General features: G+C 47.5%; 2 protein-coding genes and 1 non-coding gene across 4 annotated transcripts in view; 2 read left to right on the top strand and 1 right to left on the bottom strand.

Moving 5' to 3' along the window:
- The window catches only part of PRPF8 (pre-mRNA processing factor 8), a 36,695-nt gene extending 18,650 nt beyond the window's left edge, over window positions 1–18,045 (top strand). Inside the window, exons 25-43 of the mRNA XM_004267063.3 lie at window positions 8,517–8,764; window positions 8,866–9,045; window positions 9,249–9,384; window positions 9,500–9,669; window positions 9,845–9,974; window positions 10,088–10,234; window positions 10,433–10,593; window positions 10,897–11,088; window positions 12,101–12,338; window positions 12,476–12,604; window positions 13,502–13,615; window positions 13,700–13,873; window positions 14,146–14,339; window positions 15,069–15,308; window positions 15,406–15,547; window positions 16,822–16,962; window positions 17,097–17,236; window positions 17,342–17,544; window positions 17,716–18,045. Coding sequence (XP_004267111.1) covers window positions 8,517–8,764; window positions 8,866–9,045; window positions 9,249–9,384; window positions 9,500–9,669; window positions 9,845–9,974; window positions 10,088–10,234; window positions 10,433–10,593; window positions 10,897–11,088; window positions 12,101–12,338; window positions 12,476–12,604; window positions 13,502–13,615; window positions 13,700–13,873; window positions 14,146–14,339; window positions 15,069–15,308; window positions 15,406–15,547; window positions 16,822–16,962; window positions 17,097–17,236; window positions 17,342–17,544; window positions 17,716–17,870 — 3,234 coding nt within the window. The 3' untranslated portion in view covers window positions 17,871–18,045. The remainder of the gene's footprint in view (window positions 1–8,516; window positions 8,765–8,865; window positions 9,046–9,248; window positions 9,385–9,499; window positions 9,670–9,844; window positions 9,975–10,087; window positions 10,235–10,432; window positions 10,594–10,896; window positions 11,089–12,100; window positions 12,339–12,475; window positions 12,605–13,501; window positions 13,616–13,699; window positions 13,874–14,145; window positions 14,340–15,068; window positions 15,309–15,405; window positions 15,548–16,821; window positions 16,963–17,096; window positions 17,237–17,341; window positions 17,545–17,715) is intronic.
- On the bottom strand, window positions 3,504–3,606 carry LOC117200421 (U6 spliceosomal RNA). Its single transcript, XR_004482000.1, has one exon. It is a non-coding gene; the product is annotated as a U6 spliceosomal RNA (small nuclear RNA).
- A 293-nt stretch (window positions 18,046–18,338) lies between the features above and the next one.
- RILP (Rab interacting lysosomal protein) lies at window positions 18,339–22,078 on the top strand. Of its 2 annotated transcripts, XM_004267238.3 has the most exons (8): window positions 18,344–19,007; window positions 19,080–19,173; window positions 19,259–19,365; window positions 19,454–19,699; window positions 19,952–20,097; window positions 20,419–20,541; window positions 21,223–21,312; window positions 21,575–22,078. In XM_004267238.3, the coding sequence occupies exons 1-8, from the start codon at window positions 18,780–18,782 to the stop codon at window positions 21,717–21,719; spliced, it is 1,179 nt and encodes a 392-aa protein (XP_004267286.1). In that variant the 5' UTR covers window positions 18,344–18,779; the 3' UTR covers window positions 21,720–22,078. The 2 variants fall into 2 exon arrangements, with proteins under 2 accessions (XP_033279168.1, XP_004267286.1); XM_033423277.2 differs by having other exon boundaries at window positions 18,339–19,007; window positions 21,223–21,717.
- Window positions 22,079–22,157: the final 79 nt, after the last annotated feature.

The raw sequence follows: 22,157 nt of genomic DNA, 5'->3' as shown, positions 1-22,157 counted from the left end.
CCTGTATCCCTCAAATTTTGATAAGTTTTCATTTTCATTCAGTTAAAAATGTTTTCTAATTTCCCTTGTGAGTTCTTTTTTGTCGTTTTTTTTTTTTTTTACTCAAATTATATATGTATTTTTTAAATTTATTTTATTTATTTATTTGGCTGCATCAGGTCTTAGTTGCGGCACGCAGGGTCTTCAGTCATGGCATGCAGGATCTTTCAGTTGCAGCATGCGAACTCTTAGTTGCGGCATGAATGTGAGGTCTAGTTCCCTGACAAGGGATCAAACCCAGGCCCCCTGCACTGGGAGCGTGGAGTCCTAGCGACTGGACCACCAGGGAAGTCCCTCTCTTATGAGTTCTTATTTTACCCATAGGTTACTTAGAAGTATGTTGTTTAATTTTCAAATATTATTTGAGGGGTTTTCCAGGTGTTTTTCTTTTATTAGTATCTAGTTTAATTCCATTATGGTCAGAAAACACTCTTTATGATCTTAGTTTTCTCAAGTGTATTTAGACTTGTTTTATGGTTGAGCATATATAGTGACTGCCTTCTCGTGTACTTGAGAAAGAATCTGTATTCTGCTTTGTTGGGTTTTACAAATGTCATTTAGGTTTAGTCAAGTGATTGTGTTGTTCAAGTCCTTCTATGTCTTTTTTTTTCTTATGTCTATTTCTGTCAATTACTGAGAGAAGATTGTCATAAGTCGTGGATTTATTTCCCTTTTCAGGTTCCTCTTTTTATTTTGGCTTTAGAGACACCATTCACTTTGTTAAAGACATCCAAGCTTATAACATAAAGACACATGACATTTTTTCAGAAATTTATATCTTTTTTGAGCACAGAAGAACGTCTGAAGTTCAGACTGCTCTGGTAGCTTTTAAATATTTAGTCAAAGTTGGGCAAAGCATGATTGGCTTGGCTTACAGGTGGAAAACCAAGAAAGAGTCGTCAGGAGATTAGCAGGCTTAGGGGATCGGGAGCCATCTCATTGAGACCAAAATGCAAACTGACAAACTTTTTGTCCAAGAACCTGCATATGGGTGATGACCAAGGAGTTGTGCCAGGTGGAATGCTGTATCATGTACCTGAAGATACAGCTAGAATTAGAAATGAACTTTACAACTGATGCACACATAGACATTTCAATAGATAGAAGCAACTCTGTTGACACCCCAGCAAGAAATATGTATTGTTCATACTGTTGGGCATAATTATTTAAGTTTTTTTTGAATCTTATGCTTAAACAGGTCCATGATATTTTGCTTCATATATTTTGAAGCTCTGTTATTAGGTGTATAATATATTTATTATTTTTTTAAAGATTTAATTTTATTTATTTTTTGCTGCGTTGGGTTTTGTTGCTGTGCGTGGGCTTTCTCTGGTTGCAGCGAGTGGGGTTGCTCTTCGTTGCCGTACACGGGCTTCTCCTCACAGTGGCTTCTCTTGTTGTGGAGCATGGGCTCTAGGCCTGCGGGCTTTAGTTGTGGCATGCGGGCTCCGTAGTTGTGGCGCACGGGCTTAGTTGCTCCATGGCACGTGGGATCTTCCCGGAGCAGGGATCAAACCCGTGTCCCCTGCATTGGCAGACAGATTCTTATCCACTGTGCCACCAGGGAAGTCCCTAAGTATGTAGTATATTGTGAATGACTATATCTTCTTAACGAATTGACTCCTTTATCATCATGAAATATTCCTCTTTATTCCTTGTAATAGTCTCTGTTCTGAAGTCTACTTTGTCTGATATCAGTAGTGCCCCTCTAGCTTTGTTTTGTGTGTGCATGGATGTCTTTTTCCATCCTTATACTTTTAATCTGTGTCGTTATAATTAAAGGTAACTTCTTATAGATTGCATTTAATTGGTTCTTGCTTTTTAAATTCAGTTTAACAATCTTTGCCTTACAAATAGTCTAAACACTCCAGTTAAGTTTACTATGACTGTTAATGTCGTTGAGTTTAAATCTGCCATCTCATCCTTTGTTCTTTATTCTGCTTTTTCCTCTTTTCCTGCCTTCTTTTTAATTTATTTTTTAAACAGGAGAAAATCAAACGAAAGTTTCATAACATATATATGTGGGAGAGACCCAGGAAAACTGAGTAACTCATTTTCCTGCCTTCTTTTGGATTGAGTGGGGTTTTGGTATGATTTTAATTTATCTCCACACTTTGCTTATTAACTACACTTCTTTGTTTTTTATTGGTTTCTCTAGGGTTTACAGTATACATTTCTGACTTACTGTGACCACTAGTCTAGTATCACGTTACATATTGTACGAGAACCTTTCAATAATGTACTTTCATTTTCCTCCTCATTTTTTGTAGTGTTTGTGTTTTTTTGTTTTTGTTTTTTTTGGCCACGCCCCACAGCATGCAGGATCTTAGTTCCCTGACCAGGGATCAAACCCGTGCCCCCTGCAATGGAAGTGAGAAGTCTTAACCACTGGATGGCCAGGGAAGTCCCTGTAGTGTTTTTGTTATATGTTCTAACTGTACCTGTATTATAAACACAGTGATACTTTGTTACTGTTTTGGCTTTAAACAGCCTTTTTATCTTTTACAGAAATTACAAAATGAAAAAAAAATGTCTTTTACATTTTACCCACATACTTACTATTTCTGGTGTTCTCCATTACTTTATGTAGGTCCAGGTTTCCATCTGGTATTGTTTTCCTTCTGCTTAAAGAATTTCCATTAACATTTCTTGTAGTAAAGGTGTACTGGCAGTGAATACACTCTGCTTTTGTTTGTCAGAAAAAGTGTTTATTTTGCCTTCATTATTTTTTCTGCAGCTTTACAATGTTGTTAATCCCATCTGTACGTTTTAAAATTTCAGATATTGTAATTTTTATCTCTAAAAGTTTCATTTGGGTCTTTAACATCTTCTGTTTCTTTCCTCATTATGTTCATGTTTTTCTTTATATACTCAAGCATAATTATAAAACGTTCAATAGCTGTTGTAAGATCTTTGTCTACTAATTCCATCATCTGTTGTTTCCAGGTCTGTTTGTACTGATTGATTTTTCTTCTGTTTATGGGTAATTTATTCCTACTTCTTTGTATGCATCCAATATTTGATTGGATGCTAGAAATTGTGTAATTTATATTGATTTATGGATTTTGTTATATTCCTTTAAAGAGTGTTGGGTTGTGTTCTGGTGTACAGTTCAGTAACTTGTGGTTTAGTTTGATCCTTTTGAGGCTTGCTTTTAATTTTAAGCTTCTTAGTTATAGTGAATCCAGAGCACCCTTTCTTCTGGGGCTAATTTATCTCCACTACTAAGTTGATAACTTTCTATGGACTATACCTAATTCCCATTTATTATGAAGTCTCTGTATGGCTGGCGGGGACACAAACTGTTGTCAACCTTATGTGAGCTGTGGGACTTGTTCAGCTTACTGATCTGGTGGTGGTTTTTTCTTTGACCTCGGAGGGTTTTTTTGTTTTGTTTTGTTTTCAACATCTTTATTGGAGTATAATTGCTTTACATTGTTGTGTCAGTTGCTGCTGTATAACAAAAAAATATGAAATGCTTCATGAATTTGCGTGCCATCCTTGCACGGGGGCCATGCTAATCTTCTCTGTATCGTTCCAGTTTTAGTATATGTGCTGCTGAAGCAGGCATGACCTCGGAGTTTTATAGCCTGCGAATGGATCCCTTCATGGGTCTTCAGAGATCTCTCTCTTTTTTTTTTTTTGGTTGCGCTGTGCAGCTTTTGCAGTATCTCAGTTCCCTGACCAGAGATTAACTGGCGCCACAGCAGTGAAAGCCCAGAATCCTAACCACTAGGCCACCAGGGAACTTGCAGATCTCTTTCTCTTTTTTTTAAAGTATGACTGACTTACAATATTATGTTAGTTTCAGGTAAACAATATAGTGATTTGCTCTTTTTACACATTACAAAATGATCGCCAGGATAAGTCTAGTTACTATCTGTCACCACACAAAATTATAATATTCCCTATACTGTACATTACATCCCCGTGACTTACTTATTTTATAACTGGAAGTTTGTACCTCTTAGTCTCCCTCAACTATTTCACTCATTCCCCCACCCTTCCAAGTATCCGTGTTGTTGCAGATGGCAAGATTTCATTCTTTTTTATGCCTGAGTAATATTTCTGTGTGTGTGTGTATACATACCACATCTCCTTTATCCATTTATCTATCAATAGACATTTAAGTCGCTTCCATATATTGGCTATTTCAAATAATGCTGCAGTGAACATGGGGATGCACACATCTTTTCGAATTAGTGTTTTTGTTTTCTTCGGATAAATACCCAGGAGTAGAATTGCTAGATTGTATGGTTGTTCTATTTTTAATTTTTTGAGGAACTTCCATACTGTTTTTTATAGTGTCTGCACCACTTTACATTCCCATCAGTAGTACGGTAGTACACGAGGGTTCCCTGTTCTCCACATCCTTGTCAACGCTTGTTACTTGTCTTTTTGATAATAGCCATTCTGGCAAGTGTGAGGAGACATCTCGTTGTGGTTTTGATTTGCATTTCCTTTATGATTAGTGATGTTGAGCATCTTTTCATGTGTCTATTGGACATCTTTATATCTTCTCTGGAAAAATGTCTCTTCAGCTCCTCTGCCGAAAAGACATTTTAAATCAGGTTTTTGTTTTGTTTTTTTTATGTTGAGTTGTATGAGTTCTTTGTATTGGGTTGGCCAAAAAAGTTCGTTCATAAGATGTTATGGAAAAACCTGAACGAACTTTTTGGCCAACCCAATATTTTGCGTATTAACCCCTTATCAGATATATCATTTGTAAATATCACCTCCTGTTCAGTGGGCTTTCTTTCCATTTTGTTGATAATTTCTTTTGCTGTGCAAAAGCTTTTATTTATTTATTTTTGGCTGTGTTGCGTTTTTGTTGCTGCGTGAGGGCTTTCTCTAGTTGCGTCCAGCGGGGGCTACTCTTCGTTGAGGTGTGCAGGCTTCTCACTGCAGTGGCTTCTCTTGTTGAGGAGCATGGGCTCTAGGTGTGCGGGCTTCAGTAGTTGTGGCTCGTGGGCTGTAGAGCACAGGCCCAGTAGTTGTGGCACACGGGCTTAGTTGCTCCACAGCATGTGGGATCCTCCTGGACCAGGGATCAAACCTGCGTCCCCTGCATTGACAGGCGGATTCTTAACCACTGCACCACCAGGGACGCCCCTGTGCAAAACCTTTTTAGTTTGATATAGTCGCATTTCTTTCTTTCTTTTTTTTTTTTTTGCGGTACGCGGGCCTCTCACGGTCGTGGCCTCTCCCGTTGCGGAGCACAGGCTCCAGACGCTCAGGCTCAGCGGCCATGGCTCACAGGCACAGCCGCTCCGCGGCATGTGGGATCTTCCCGGACTGGGGCACAAACCCGTGTCCACTGCATCGGCAGGCGGACTCTGAACCACTGTGCCACCAGGGAAGCCCCGTTTGTTTTTTGTTTTGTTTTGTTTTTCTTTTCTTTTCTTTCTTCATTTTATTTATTTATTCTTTTCCCCATTTCTTTTTTGTTTCCCTTGCCTGAGGAGACATATCCAAAAAAGTATTCCTAAGACTAAGGTCAAAGAGAGTACTGCCTGTGTTTTCTTCTAGGAGTTTTTGGGTTTTTTTAATAAATTTATTTATTTTATTTTTTGCTGCATTGGGTCTTCATTGCTGCGTGCTTTCTCTAGCTGTGAGCGGGGGCTACTCTTCGTTGCAGTGCATGGGCTTCTTGTTGCAGAGCACGGGCTCTAGGCATGCGGGCTTCAGTAGTTGTGGCTCGTGGGCTCTAGAGTGCAGGCTGAGTAGTTGTGATGCACGGGTTTAGTTGCTCCGCGGCATGTGGGATCTTCCTGGACTGGGGCTCGAACCTGCGTTCTCTGCATTGGCAGGCAGATTCTTAACCACTGCGCCACCAGGGAGGTCCCTCTTCTAGGAGTTTTATAGTTTCAGGTCTTACATTTAAATCTTTTATCCATTTTGCCTTTATTTTTTGTGTATGTTGTGAGAAAATCCAGTTTGATTCTTTTGCATTAGCTGTCGCTGTCTTTTCCCCAGTGTATATTCTTGCTTTCTTTGTTGTAGATTAATTGACCATAACAGCATGGGTTTATTTCTGGACTCTCTATTCTGATCCATTGACCTATGGGTTTGTTTTTGTGCCAGTACTATACTGTTTGAGTACCGTAGCTTTGTAATATAGTTTGAAATCAGGAGCTGTGATACTTTCTACTTTGTTCTTTATCAGGATTGTTTTGGCTTTTCAGGGTCTTTTGTGTTTCCATACAAATATTAAAATTATTGGTTCTAGTTCTGTGAAAAATGTCTTTGGTATTTTGATAGGGATTCCATTGAATTTGTAGATGGACTTGAGGGTGTGGTCATTTTAACAATATTCTTTTTTTTTTTAATGTATTTATTTTTCGCTGTGTTGGGTCTTTGTTGCTGCGCACGGGCTTTCTCTAGTTGCGGCGAGTGGGGGCTGCTCTTCATTGCAGTGCATGGGCTTCTCATTGTGGTGGCTTCTCTTGTTGCAGAGCATGGGCTCTAGGCACATGGGCTTCTGTAGTTGTGGCATGTGGGCTCAGTAGTTGTGGCTCGCGGGCTTAGTTGCTCCGTGGCATGTGGGATCTTCCCAGACCAGGACTCGAAGCCATGTCCCCTGCCGTGGAAGTGTGGAGTCGACCACTGGACCGCCAGGGAAGTCCCTCACCAAGTTCTTACAGTTTTCCAAGTACAGGTCTTTTATCTCCTTGGATTGAGTTATTCCTAGTTGTTGTTTGGTTTCGTTTGGGGTTTTTTGGTTTTTTGTTTTTTAGATTTTTTTTTTTTTTTCCCTTGGTCGTACTGTGCAGCATGTGGGATCTTAGTTCCCCAACCGGGATTGAACCTGTGCCCCTTGCATTGGAAGCATGGAGTCTTAACCACTGGACCACCAGGGAAGTCCCTGGTTTGGTTTGGTTTTTTGATGCAATCATAAACGGGATTGTTTTCATAATTTCTCTTTCTGATAGTATTCAGAAATGCAATAGATTTCTCTACGTTAATTTTGTATCCTGCCATGTTACTGAATTCATTGATGAGTTCTGATAGTTTTTTGGTGGTGTCTTTAGGATTTTCTATGTATAATATCATGTCATCTGCAAACAGTGACAGTTTCACTTTTTTCCAATTTGGAATTTTTTTTTAATTATATTTATTTATTTTTGGCTGCATTGGGTCTTCGTTGCTGCGTGTGGGCTTTCTCTGGTTGCAGCGAGCGGGGGCTACTATTTGTTGTTGTGTGAGGGCTTCTCATTGCGGTGGCTTCTCTTGTGGAGCACAGGCTCTAGGCCTGCGGGCTTCAGTAGTTGTGGCACGTGGGCTCTGGAGAGCGCACGCTCAATAGTTGTGGCACATGGGCTTAGTTGCTCCGCAGCATGTGGAATCTTCCCAGACCACGGCTCAAACCTGTGTCCCCTGCATTGGCAGGCAGATTCTTAACCACTGCGCCACCAGGGAAGTCCCTGGATTTCTTTAATATCTTTTTCTTGTCTGGTTGCTGTGGCTAGGACTTTCAATAACGTGTTGAATAAAAGTGGTGAGAGTGGGCATCCTTGTCTCGTTTCTGATCTTAAAGGAAATTCTTTCAGCTTTTTTTTTTTTTTAATTTTTTGGCTGTTCCGCATGGCATGTGGGATCTTCCCTGCGCCACCAGGGAAGCCCAACTTTATGTTTTTATTGAAATGAAATTCACACTTTTAAAGTATACAATTCAGTGGTTTTCATTATATGCATAAAATTGTGCAGCCATAACCACTAATTCCAGAACATTTTTATCACCCCACAAAGAAACCCTATACCCATTAGCAGTCACTCACTCCCCATGTCCCTCCCTGCCCCAGTCCTCTGGCCACCCCTAATCTACCTCCTGTCTGTATGGATTTGTTTCTTCTGGACATTTCATATAAATGGATCATGTATGTGACCTTTTTCATTTGGTTTCTTTCACTTAGTATAATGTTTACAAGGTTTATCCATGTTGTAGCATACATCAGTATTTCAGTCCTTTTCATGGCTAAATAACATTCCATAATATGGCTGTACACCATTTTGTTTATTTGTCAGTTGATGGACATTTGGTTTTTTTCTACTTTTTGGCTATTATGAATAATGCTTTTGTGAACATTTGTGTACGTATTTTTGTGTGGACATATGTTTTTATTTCTCTTGGGTATACACCTAGGAGTAGAATTGTTGGGTCATATGGTAACTCTCTTTAACCTTTTGAGGAGCTGCCAGGCTGTTTCAGTGTGGCTGCACTATTTCATATTCCTACCAGCAGTATATGAGAGTTCCATTTTCTCCACATCCTTGTAACTGTCTTACAGCCATTGCAGTGGGTGTTAAGTAGTATCTCATAGTGATTTTGATTTACACACACTTCCCTAATGACATTGAGCTCAAATCTTTCTTGAGAACTAGGGAGAATATGACTAATTGTGTCTGGTGGTTCCTAGCCACACACCCTGTCCCTGCAATGACTTATCTATAATTTACTTCTTTTTCACTATCTTCAGATTGTGAATAAGTGGAACACAGCTCTTATTGGCCTTATGACATACTTTCGGGAGGCTGTGGTGAACACCCAGGAGCTCCTGGACTTGCTGGTGAAGTGTGAGAACAAGATCCAGACACGAATCAAGATTGGCCTCAACTCCAAGATGCCGAGTCGCTTCCCCCCTGTCGTGTTCTACACCCCTAAGGAGTTGGGTGGACTTGGCATGCTCTCAATGGGCCATGTGCTCATCCCCCAATCTGACCTCAGGTAGGACTTGGCTGAAAATCTTGCTAGACCCTGAGGGAAGGAGATGTTTCTTTATTTTCAGTTTTTATTTTTTATCTAATCTTGGTTGTGTCCCCAAACAGGTGGTCCAAGCAGACAGATGTAGGTATCACACACTTTCGTTCAGGAATGAGCCATGAAGAAGACCAGCTGATTCCCAACTTGTATCGCTACATACAGCCCTGGGAGAGTGAGTTCATTGATTCTCAGCGGGTCTGGGCTGAGTATGCACTCAAGAGACAAGAGGCCATTGCGCAGAACAGGTGGGCATCCAGGAGGGCATAGCAGTCCTTTTGAGTGGTGTGACCTTTGAGTCCTGCCTGGAGGTCAGGAGTAGAGCATGCCGTATTTTTATGGAGTCGAGGAAGTAGGTTGTATGTCTGACCCTGTTTATCCTTGGCCAGGGAGGAATGCTGAACTCTTCATATGAGTATTTGTTTTAACTTTGATCTTTTTTCCTTGGCAGACGACTGACCCTAGAAGATCTAGAGGATTCATGGGATCGTGGCATTCCTCGAATCAACACCCTCTTCCAGAAGGACCGGCACACACTGGCTTATGATAAGGGTTGGCGTGTCCGAACTGACTTTAAGCAGTACCAGGTACGTGGAGGGGATAGTGGAGAGATTTTCCCTGAATCAGGAGAGTCTGTGGCCATGCTGGGAACCTGGAGCAGTGGGCACCCAGAAGCTTCACCATGCCTACCTTGCCATCTAGGTTTTGAAGCAGAACCCTTTTTGGTGGACACACCAGCGGCATGATGGAAAGCTCTGGAACCTGAACAACTACCGTACAGACATGATCCAGGCCCTGGGTGGTGTGGAAGGCATTCTGGAACACACTCTCTTCAAGGGCACTTACTTCCCTACCTGGGAGGGGCTTTTCTGGTGAGGATTCTGTTCTCCCCTTACAGTGACCTCTCACATGTCACAGCCCTGTGAGCTCATCCCTCATATGCTTTTGTGTTCTACTGCGGTGTTTCCCACACAGCCACCCCAGGAGGTCAGCAGTGCTCTGGGGGATGGCAGGATGTCACTTTACCTCGTCTCTTCTGCTTCCCAGGGAGAAGGCCAGTGGTTTTGAGGAGTCTATGAAGTGGAAGAAACTAACCAATGCTCAGCGATCAGGATTGAACCAGATTCCCAATCGTAGATTCACCCTCTGGTGGTCCCCAACCATCAACCGAGCCAACGTGAGTGTGATTGATAGACGTGGGAGATGGGAAGCTAAAAACAAGAGTTTCTACTTCCTTAATTATGTCCTGAGAACCTCTCGGTCTCTAGTGTCGCTCTTTTTTTCCGTCAGGTATACGTAGGCTTTCAGGTGCAGCTGGACCTGACAGGTATCTTCATGCACGGCAAGATCCCCACACTGAAGATCTCTCTCATCCAGATCTTCCGAGCTCACCTGTGGCAGAAGATCCACGAGAGCATCGTTATGGACTTGTGTCAGGTGGGCTAGAATTGAGGGCAGACGATGCCACAAAAAGTCAGGTCGGCTCTCTCTTTTGGGTATGGGAAATCCACCCTCAGAGCTCCAAGGATGAGACTTCTGTTGTGGTCCCAGGTGCCACATTATCTTAAGTTCTATGAGCCCTCATTCTAAGTGGGCTTCCATAACCAGTCATAACCTTTCCACCTTTGCCTCCAGGTGTTTGATCAGGAACTGGATGCACTGGAAATTGAGACAGTACAAAAGGAGACAATCCACCCCCGAAAGTCCTATAAGATGAACTCTTCCTGTGCAGATATCCTGCTCTTTGCCTCCTATAAGTGGAATGTCTCCCGGCCCTCATTGCTGGCAGACTCTAAGTAAGTGCCTTACGACCCAGCCCTAGGCATCTAAGAAGCTTAGTTTTACTATTCTAGCAGCACTACTTTAGAAATTGTCCCTGGTTGCCTTTCTTTCTAATTTGAAACAAGTTCTACCCCTGATTCTGTTAACACCCTCAGCCAGGTCTGCTAATTCTCTGGTGGGTCTTCTGATCTGGAACAGGCAGAGGGGTTGGTTTTGAGATTCAGACGTAGTAATTGAGAGTTCTTGTGGCTCTGGGGATATTGGTTGTGCCAGTGTCTTCCTGGAAGCCTAGACTCCTGACCCCCTTCCACTCTCAGGGATGTGATGGACAGCACCACCACTCAGAAGTATTGGATTGACATCCAGTTGCGCTGGGGGGACTATGATTCCCATGACATCGAGCGCTACGCCCGGGCCAAGTTCTTGGACTACACCACAGACAACATGAGTATCTACCCTTCGCCTACAGGTGTGCTCATTGCCATCGACCTGGCCTATAACCTGCATAGGTAAGTTGAGGCTCAGAAGCATGTATTGATATTTTTCATCAGCCCCACACTTTGTTGTATTTATTTGTTTATTTTTTAAAGATTTATTTATTATTTATTTTTGGGTGCGTCGGGTCTTAGTCACGGCACGCGGGATCTTTGTTGAGGCATGCAGAATCTTTTGTTGTGGCACACGGGCTCTTCGTTGTGGCACGCGGGCTTCTCTCTAGTTGTGGTGTGCGGGTTTTCTCTAGTTGTAGCACGCAGGTTCTAGAGTGCATGGGCTCTGTAGTTGTGGTGTGTGGGCTCTGTAGTTTGCGGCGCGCAGGCTCTCTAGTTGAGGTTCGATGATGAAGATGGCCCCATTGAGAGGCTTGGTGGTCAGGTTCCCTTCAAAGGTCTAAGGAATGAGTGAGAGCTCAGTAGTTGTGGCGCACGGGCTTAGACACGCTGTGGCATGTGGGATCTTAGTTCCCGGACCAGGGATCGAACCTGCGTCCCCTGCATTGTAAGGCGGATTCTTTACCACTGAACCACCAGGAAGGAAGTCCCTTAATTTTTATTTTACATTGCAGTATAGTTGATTTACAATGTTGTGTTAGTTTCAGGTGTACAGCAAAGTGATTTAGTTATATGTATGCATATATCTATTGTTTTTAGGATATTTTTCCCATATAGATTATTACAGAGTATTGAGTAGAGTTCCCTGTGCTATATACAGTAGGTCCTTGTTGATTATCTATTTTATATATAGTAGTATGTATATGTTAATCTCAACCTCCTAATTTATCCCTCCCCCCCTGCCCCGTAGTTTAATATACACGTGTTTTTTTTAGTTTGCCCAGGTGAGGTGAGGTTGGCCGTTTCCTCCACTGGTGTCACTGACTCTTTCTTCCCTGCCTCTATGTACATGAGCAGGCACTCATTCTCAGCTTGACCAACAGCCTTTTCTTCCTCTGTAGAGTCGCAGTTTGCCTTGTTCCTGGGACTGCCAGCCTGGTCTTGACCTTTCTTGCCTCTTCCACCCTCACAGTGCCTATGGAAACTGGTTCCCTGGCAGCAAGCCCCTCATACAGCAGGCCATGGCCAAGATCATGAAGGCAAACCCTGCCTTGTATGTGTTACGTGAACGGATCCGTAAAGGGCTGCAGCTTTATTCATCTGAGCCCACCGAGCCCTATCTGTCCTCTCAGAACTACGGTGAACTCTTTTCCAACCAGATTATCTGGTTTGTGGATGACACGAATGTCTACAGAGTGACTATCCATAAGGTGAGAGTTAGATGCAGCGTGTGGGTGTGGGGCTCTGTATATGCCTGTGGGAGGGTGGCCGGGCAAGTGTGTGCATATTGCGAGGAAGGCAGGCTGGTTGTGTCTAGACTGTGCTAACTGATGTAATCATTCCTTAGACCTTTGAAGGGAACCTGACCACCAAGCCCATCAATGGGGCCATCTTCATCTTCAACCCACGCACAGGGCAGCTGTTTCTCAAGATAATTCACACATCTGTGTGGGCTGGACAGAAGCGTTTGGGGCAGGTGAGCATGTTAAAGCGTAGAGAGGCTGTAGAACTTCGCTGCCTCTTACTCTTTGGTATGTGTGTGTGGGGGGGTGTATGTGAGAGAGAGAATCTCCCGTTTCTCTCTCTGTAAGATTCAGGACATCTCATTTAAACTTTTTTCCTGAATTACTTAACTTGGGAAGTGTTCTTCTATAAGAGGTCCAAGAATATTTGAGGTCCTTCATTACCTACAAGCTGGCATCTCTGCTTCTTGAATCTCCCATCTCTAACCTATCTTGAAGAGAGCTATGAAAAATCATCTTTCTAAAGGGAACAAGCACTCTTAAAATGTCATTTTCACCAAATCTCTTCTCCTCCTCAAAGCCTTTGGTAGCCCCTTTCTTTTTGCTGAATTAACTTTTTGGTTTCCTAGATGCTTAACATCTGGTTGGCCTGTAACCTGTCTGGCCACAGTTCCTCTTCCTCTGTAGCGTGTTTCCTCCGGCAGTCAGTCCAGGATCCTGGTATCCCAAACCCTGATGAGCATCTCCACCTCTGTGGCTTTGCTTATAGGTCTTTGCTTCTAGAATGAACTCTTCTCTTCTGTTAATCACTGTCTTACTCATCCCTTAAGACTTCTTTATTTGTGCAGCTTTTTATGACCTTAGCCTTAATTTCTCTTGTCCCTGACATAGCGTGTATATAATCAAATACTAGCTCGTGGCATTGTGTGAGCTTTGTCTGGCCAGCGAGGTTGAAACACCCTTCGGGGCAAGACCATTGGACATTTTTTCTATACCTCTGAAGTACCTAACATTCAATAGCAGTGTGTGATAGAGACATAGTCTAATTGTTTTAAGACTAGAATTTTTAGTTCTAGTTAACCTGGGAGGGTGGAGACTCAGTTTCCATGTTCTTCTCTCTTGCTTTTTAGTTGGCTAAGTGGAAGACAGCTGAGGAGGTGGCTGCCCTGATCCGATCTCTACCAGTGGAGGAGCAGCCCAAGCAGATCATTGTCACCAGGAAAGGCATGCTCGATCCATTGGAGGTGAGAGGTGGTGAATGAGGTAGAAGGAAAGAGGGCTGAGACCTGCTGGTTCTGTTTCTAAACTTGGACTTGATCTTGTCTCAGGTGCACTTGCTGGACTTCCCCAATATTGTGATCAAAGGATCAGAGCTCCAGCTCCCCTTCCAGGCTTGTCTCAAGGTGGAAAAGTTTGGGGATCTCATCCTTAAAGCAACTGAGCCGCAGATGGTTCTCTTTAACCTCTATGATGACTGGCTCAAGACTATCTCATCGTACACGGTATGAAGCCACCTCACGAGGAGGGAGGGCCACTCTAAGAGGAGTGGGTTTGGTTCTGTGCCTTAGGTTTTCCCACAGGCCTCTTATGGGGCCATTTTCACATCTTCAGCCTGTGCATGGGCCAGTGACTCTGCATATCAAGTTGACTCATGGTGAGGGGAGCACCGTAGGGTTTGAAATGGGTTCTTGGGTCTCCTGAAAGGATAGGATGGAGGCGAGGGGAAGAACATCAAGTAGCCGACCTCCTCCCATGCTGCCACATCTCTCCCCAGGCTTTCTCCCGCCTCATCCTGATTCTGCGTGCCCTGCATGTGAACAACGACCGGGCGAAGGTCATCCTGAAGCCAGACAAGACTACGATCACAGAACCACACCACATCTGGCCCACTCTGACTGACGAGGAGTGGATCAAGGTGGAGGTGCAGCTCAAGGACCTTATCTTGGCTGACTATGGCAAGAAAAACAAGTGAGCAGTGGTGGGGATACAGATGAGAGATCCAAAAAGGGTAAAATGGGTGGCTCAGTATATGCCTTCTTGGTTTTTTGCAACATTTTAAGCTCAGAAGTTTCTCAAGAAATTGTCCTAGAGATGCCTATAGAGGAGAGGTAGGTAGTCAGTGTCTTCAGATGGTATAGGAAGTGTCCATGTCTCAGGGCTCAGGCTGACACTTGGGCGCTATTCCTTAGCAGAGGCACTGTTGCCATTTTGAGCAGGACGTTTCCTTACTGTCCATACATGGCAGGAAGTTCTAACGTCCCAGACCCCCAGATACCACAGCTAATAACACACACACACACACCCCTTCCTTCTCTCTCCTTCCTTGTCATTGTGGCAACCAAAAATGTTCACCCAGTAAGGGTGTGGACACACCAACTGTGATCGAGAACTTGTTCTAGGATTTCCGTTTTTGAGAGTTTTCCGGTTCCAGGGCACTTTTTGTTGAGGAAAAGTGGGAGGTATGGATGCTGAGCAGGTTTGAGCATGGCTGAAAGGTGTACAGGCACAGGGCCAGCCTGGGATGTGACAAATCTTATCCGTATTAGTGTATTTCCACTTCACACTTCAAGTGTCAATTGAAGGTTATCTGGGGTCAGAGTATGGGCTCCCCTGTCCCACCAAGTTACACCTTGCCATTGGGACGTAAGTGACCAAGGGGAAGGGATCCTTGTGGTGTGACCCACACTGTCCCCACAGTGTGAATGTGGCATCACTGACACAATCAGAAATTCGAGACATCATCCTGGGTATGGAGATCTCTGCACCATCACAGCAGCGGCAGCAGATAGCTGAGATTGAGAAGCAGACCAAGGAACAGTCACAGCTGACTGCAACCCAGACTCGTACTGTCAACAAGCATGGTGACGAAATCATCACCTCTACCACCAGCAACTATGAGACCCAGACTTTCTCATCTAAGACTGAATGGAGGGTCAGGTAGTATAAGGGGCAAGAGGGGTAGGGATGGAAAGGCCTCTGGTGCTACCTGAGGTGCTTGAGTTGAGAAATGCCAACATTCTCTACCTGTTTTTAGGGCCATCTCTGCCGCCAACCTGCACTTAAGGACCAATCACATCTATGTGTCATCTGATGACATCAAGGAGACTGGTTATACCTATATTCTCCCAAAGAATGTGCTGAAGAAGTTTATCTGCATATCTGACCTTCGGGCCCAAGTGAGTATGTTTGTTCAACTAGGCCACAGTGTGTGCCAAACATTTTATGTGCCTAAAACTCACCTGAGATTTCCTGGAACTGGAGGTGCTGGTTTTGAAATTGATAGATGAGTAAATATACAAGGAGAGCCAAAACAGGGAGGGAGGAGGGTTTCGGCCCCCACCAGATACCGAAACATTATAAAGCTATGGCAATTGAGAAATGATGTATTTCCTAGAAGTTATTGGAAGAGGATATATAGAAACAGATTCACGTGTATATAATAAATGTGTTGTATCACCTGAGGATCCCACTTCATCTGTGGGATTAAGCGTGCCTTATGATCCTGAAACAGTCAGCAAAAGGAGGCTTGATCCCTGCCTCATAGCACTTAACAGAAGTCAAATCCAGGTGGAGTACAAATCTGAACGTAAAATACTAAACTGTAGTAGAATATTAGAAGAAAATATTTACCGTCTTAAAGTTAGGATAACCTTCTTAAACAAGACACAAAGCCATCATCAAAATTAATAATTTGTGCGTGACAAAGGGTACCACAAAAGACAAACTAAAAACAGGAAGAAAATATTTGCATAACTCTTAAGATATAGTGGGATCTAGAATAGGGAATTCTCAGAAGTTGATTTTTGTAAAAGATAACTGTAGAAGAATGGTGCGGCAAAGGAGTATGAAGGTAGTTCAGAAAAGGAACTGAAGGTGGAAAATATATGAAAAGATGGTCAACTTTACTAGTAATCAGGGAGAATCATATTTTATAAAACACCAACTTGTGGCCTCAGTCTGGTGAATTTGAAGATTGTTAGTATCCTGTGTTGGGTGAGTTTATAGGAACACAAGTTTTCTTACTTTGTTCATGACAATGTAAAATTTAAAGTACTGCTGAGTGCTGATTTTATAGATGTGTTCAGTTTGTGGAAATGCATGAGCTCTGTGCTTGTGTGCTCATTTGTTTATGGACACTATACTTAAATAAGCAACTGGGGAACGTGTGAGCAGTGCCGATTCCTGGACCCCACTTGAGATTCTGATGTGCTGAGTCTGAGGTGAGGTCTGTGTTTAACGTCTTGAATAAGCACCCCTGGTAAGTCTGAGGTGAGGTCTGTGTTTAACGTTCTGAATAAGCACCCCCAGGCGTTTTTGATGCAGGAGATTCTGGCCACATTTGAGAAACTCTGTCCTTGTTCTTGGAGAAGGGAATTAAACACAGGGCTGACGGCCCCAAATCTGGGCTGGTACTAAGAATCTCTTTGGCTCTTGACCCCCTTGTCTCCAGATTGCAGGGTACCTCTATGGGGTGAGCCCACCAGATAACCCCCAGGTGAAGGAGATCCGCTGCATCGTGATGGTACCACAGTGGGGCACTCACCAGACTGTGCACCTGCCTGGCCAGCTGCCCCAGCATGAGTACCTCAAGGTTAGCGGGGGTGTAGGAGAACCGGGGCTTTCTGCTCTCAAGGTGGTGGAGGGAAGGCAGGGGTGTTACTCTCACGGGTGGGATTCCTGTCTGCAGACGGGGCTCTAAATAGCTTTTCACTGCTCTACCCATAGGAGATGGAACCCTTAGGTTGGATCCACACTCAGCCCAATGAGTCCCCCCAGCTGTCACCCCAGGATGTCACCACCCATGCCAAGATCATGGCTGACAACCCATCTTGGGATGGCGAGAAGACCATTATCATCACCTGCAGGTGGGGTTGGGCCGCCTTGGGAGGAAGTACGATGGGGCAGGCGTTGCAGACCAGGGCCCAGGAATGGTGGCCTGAGCGCTGACTCTGTCCTCATTCCTCTTCCAGCTTCACACCAGGCTCCTGCACCCTGACAGCCTACAAGCTGACCCCCAGTGGCTATGAATGGGGCCGCCAGAACACAGACAAGGGCAACAACCCCAAGGGCTACCTACCCTCGCACTACGAGAGGGTCCAGATGCTACTGTCAGACCGCTTCCTTGGCTTCTTTATGGTCCCTGCCCAGTCCTCGTGGAACTACAACTTTATGGGTATGTGAGGCAGGGTGTGGGGGTGGTGGCGGGGCACACAGGATGGTGGGCTTGGGGTTAGGCCATCACCCTTAGCACTTGGGGCCGGACTCTGGTTTGGAGATGGCCCAGGACCCAGCAGGGTGAGGCAGGTGGACCTTGTCAACACTGGCCCTTTCCTTCTACTCCAAGGTGTTCGGCATGATCCCAACATGAAGTATGAGCTGCAGCTGGCAAACCCCAAAGAGTTCTACCACGAGGTGCACAGACCCTCCCACTTCCTCAACTTCGCTCTCCTGCAGGAGGGTGAGGTCTACTCCGCGGACCGAGAGGACCTCTATGCCTAGTTGTCTCCTCACTTCCTGCTTCAGACTCCCCAGAGGCTAGAGCCTTTTACCCTCACAGACAAGCTGGTGACATTCAACAGCTTGGCCCCATTTTCCTCTATTTTGTGCTTATGTTGTTGACCTCGTGGTGACTTGTAATTCTGAACAAAGTATAATAAATTTTGTATAAATAGGAGTTGTTGAGGTGTTTTTTTTTCCCTCAGCTCGAATTCTGGGTGTAAGGGTGGCAGAGGCCAGACTTGTTCACAGCAAGCTGCTGGACTGATCCTTGAGGCCCCCTGATATTCAGGAGCTATGGGGGTAAATATTCTCTAAACTCAGAGAACTGAAGGGGACTTGGGCCTTCACACTCCTGCTGCCATGACGACATTTGCCAATTTCCCTCCAAAATGCTTGGGAACACTCCCCGCTTTCCAGCATCTCTTGGAGCAGTCTGCAGCTGTGGTGCCCAGCCTAGCCCTTTAAGCTTTGTGTCACTCTCAATCTGTCTTGGAAACAGGCACATGGCTGGACAGTCGGCTGCCTCTGGTTGGGGCCAGTGACAGCTCTCCTACCTCTCACCTCTTGCCCGGAGAGTTGGCAGCCAAGTCAGGCCCCATGACTCCAGACACAGGGGTGGAGCCTGGTGTGGGCACTGTGGGGAGGGCTTGTCGAAAGTGACCACTTACAGCCCTGAGCCTCAGCTCCTGGACATCTGGCTGGAAGTTGGCTGTCCTGCTTCCTGTGACCTTGGGGGCTTGAACGGGACAGGGAGCAGGGCACTGAGACTCTCCTTCCCCAGCCTTTTTCCCTTAATCGCTACCCCGCCCTCTACCGTCCTAGACTGCTTCCTGGGCCAGGACTGGTTGGCCTTTTCCTTCCCCAGTTGTGGGGAGGAGGGTGTAGCAGCCCTAGTTGCCTTCGGGGGACATGGAGCCCAGGAGGGTGGGGCCTGGGGCGCACTGCTGGGGGCCTCGGGTGGCCGCGGGGTCGGGGACGGCTGCGGAGCTCGTGTACCACCTAGCGGGGGCCTTGGGCACTGAGCTGAAGGAGCTGGCGCGCCGCTTCGGGCCGGAGGCGGCGGCCGGGCTCGTGCCGCTGGTGGTGCAGGCGCTGGAGCTCCTGGAAAAGGCGGCCGTGGGGCCCGCCCCGGACTCGGTGAGTCACGGCGCCCTCCCGTAGCCGCCCGCGGGCTGGCGGGGCCCGGCCCTGACGGCGCGGCCTCTCCAGCTGCAGGTATCCGCGCAGCAGGCCGAACTCGAGCTGCGGCAGCTGCGGGAGGAGAACGAGCGCCTCTGCAGAGAGTTGCGCTCTGGGCCACAGGGTGAGTGCGGGCCTGCCGGGGACCGGGGGCGGGGAGGCTCAGGGCCTCTCCCAGCGGGCCGCCGCTGAGAACGCCCCTTCCTCAGAGGAGCGCGCTCTGCTGCGGCAGCTCAAGGAGGTGACCGACCGCCAGCGGGATGAACTCCGGGCGCACAACCGCGACCTGCGGCAGCGCAGCCAGGAGACTGAGGCGGTGAGGGCAGGGCGGGGCGACGTGCGGGGGCGGGGCTTTCCCGGCCCTCCGGCGCCCCGCCCACCAGCCCCCTTTGCTCCGCCCACAGTTGCAGGAGCAGCTGCAGCGCCTCCTGCTGGTGAATGCGGAGTTGCGGCACAAGCTGGCCGCAGTACAAACCCAGCTGCGCGCCGCGCGGGACCGCGAGAGCGAATCACAGCGGCGGCGCGAAGCGACCTTGGAGCCCGCGCCAGAGCAGGCGCACGGCCAGGCCGCGGCGCCCGGGTGCGAGCAGAGGCAGGAGCCCGAGACGGCAGCCACGGGCACAGGAGCCCCGGGGACCCCTGAGGACCGGGTGAGTGCCGGATGAGGTCAGGGACCGGTCCGGCACTCGGGAAAGGTTTGCTGTGCTGCGTAGTTAGGGCCACCGGGAAGTTGGAAGGTAGCACGAGTGTGCGCCCCCAGCCGGCCTCCGCCCCCAGTCTCGGCCAGAGCACCGGTCTGGCATCTGTTGTAGCGCCCTGGCCTCCCAAGTCTCCCTGCCAGTCACCCTCTAGCGTCCCTCTCCAACCGAGGCGCCCCCCTGACCAAGCCTGTCCTTCCGCAGGCGGATGCCCTGCCGCCGCCAGGACGCCCCCCCAAGGTAGGGCAGTGCGGCTTCAGTCGAGAGGAGGTTGAACAGATCCTTCAGGAGAGGAATGAGCTCAAAGCCAATGTGTTCCTGCTGAAGGAGGAGTTGGCCTACTTCCAGCGGTGAGGGCGCAGGACAGGGGTGGGGAGGCTCGGGGGCACCACTTGCACCTGTCCCCAGGCCTCGGTTCACCCTCCTCATTCTTTGGGTCATCGATATATCCACCCTGTCGTGTGCCGGGCACTGTGCTGGGCACTGGAGGACGAGAATCGCAAAGCCCCTGCCCTCCTGGAACTTCTTCCACATGGAGTGGGCCATTGCAAAGGGTCACAGCAGCCATCAAGGAAGTATTCCTAGGGGGGTGACATCTAAACTAAGGTCGGGACGAGACCTCCTCTTGGCATCCCCACTGCTTTTTCTCTGCCCCTCCCCCTCCTCTGTAGGGAGCTGCTCACAGACCACCGGGTCCCCGGGCTTCTGCTCGAAGCCATGAAGGTGGCTATCAGGAAGCAACGAAGGAAGATCAAGGCCAAGATGTTAGGGACCCCAGAGGAAGCAGAGAGCAGGTAAGTCCCTGCCTCCATTCCCACTGAGCCTGGTCACCTTCTGAGCCTGTTGCCTCAGACTGTACCTGTCACCCCAATCTAGTCACACCTTGAGCCTGTCACCTAGCTTAGTCACTTCTAGAACCTAACCTGGCCTGGTCATCCCCTGAGCCTGCCGTCCTGAGCCCACCACCCTTCTCTCTGGATCGCACTGCTCCCACCTGCCATGCTCCCCGTACATCCTGCTGAAGAAACCTGCTGATTCTGCTTCTCCACAGTCAGTTTTCGGTTTCTTGTCTTGGCCGCATATCTGTTTGTTCTCAGATGGGTAAGGCTGTATCTGCAGTCTTGTTAGGGGCCTGCTGTGTGTCAGGCTAGAAAATAAAAGCCTCAGGAGGGGGCTTCCCTGGCGGGCCAGTGGTTAAGACTCCGTGCTTCCACTGCAGGGGGCACGGGTTCGATCCCTGGTCAGGGAACTAAGATCCCGCACGCCGTGGGGCACAGCCAAAAAGAAAAAAAATCCTCTAGTTGTCCTCCGTCTCCCCTGCTCTTCCTTGTCTCCAGCTTTGGGGCCCCTGAAGTCTCTTTGTCCTCCCCTGCCTGCTCCTGGGGGCTGCACAGAAGGCTGAACATAGCTGGAGTCCCACTGTCCCTCAGGGCCTTGACAAATGACCCTCACAACTCCTCTCTCCTCTGCCTCAGTGACGATGAGGATGGCTCATGGCTCCTGCTCTCCAGGGATAAGGGAGACCACCTCCAGCCCCCACCCCCTGAGTCCAGAATACAGAGTTTGTATGTCGGGGGAAGAGGAAGGACAAATGTGGTGGGAGTGGAGGGACCCCACCTTTCCCGCTCCACTGCGGCTCACCCAGCCGCCCTGAGCTCTGAGCATGCCCGTCCCCTCCCACTCCTCTGGTGGCCCCTTTACCTCCCCATGCCTCATGCTGCCCTGTCGTCCTCTTGAGTCCCCTTTTTACAGCACCCCCTGCCTTCGGCCCCTATTCTTGACCTCCCTGGCATCCAGGCTCACAGCACCTCTTGGCTCTCCCCCCAGCTTGGGCCTGTGGTGTCAGGGTGGAACAGAGGCCCCTGAGGCTGAGGCCAGCATTGCGGCTACCAGCGAGAATACAGGGAGGAGAGGAGGCTCCACAGCCACCCCCGTGGAGCCTGTGGGCAGCCTGACAGCCCCCAACTCCTGACCGGCCCTGCTCTGCTCTCGATGAATATCTTCATCTGGGGTCTCAGCTGCCCCAGAGGCCTGCCTGACTCCGGAGTCTGTCTGGGGGTGGACGTGTGACCTCAAATGAGGACAGGGCTCCCTCCTTCCCTGCCCTCCCCAGGCTCTTTTGTAACCCTGGCCTGAGCCAGGGTGTGACGGGGAGCTCAACCTACCTTCCTTCCTGTATCTCTGTGCCAAGCCTCCAGGGCCAGACAAAAGTGCTGCTTCTGTGAGTTTCAGTTTCCCCATCCATGAAATGGAGAGTTGACTACCTCCCTCCCAGGTGTTTGTACGGATGGCCTAAGCTAATGTAATAAAGCAACTGCCCGTGATACCCAGGACTGCTCCATGTCTGTCTGTCAGTGGTCTGCCCCTGCCCAGCTCTGCCAGGAAGTTCCCCTTGGTTGTCACTGGCTGG

This window comes from Orcinus orca, chromosome 19 (genome assembly GCF_937001465.1).
Source record: "Orcinus orca chromosome 19, mOrcOrc1.1, whole genome shotgun sequence".
In the NCBI taxonomy this organism is placed as follows: domain Eukaryota; kingdom Metazoa; phylum Chordata; class Mammalia; order Artiodactyla; family Delphinidae; genus Orcinus; species Orcinus orca.
Note: the sequence above shows the minus strand (reverse complement) of the source record. Positions and strands in the feature narration are given on the sequence as shown.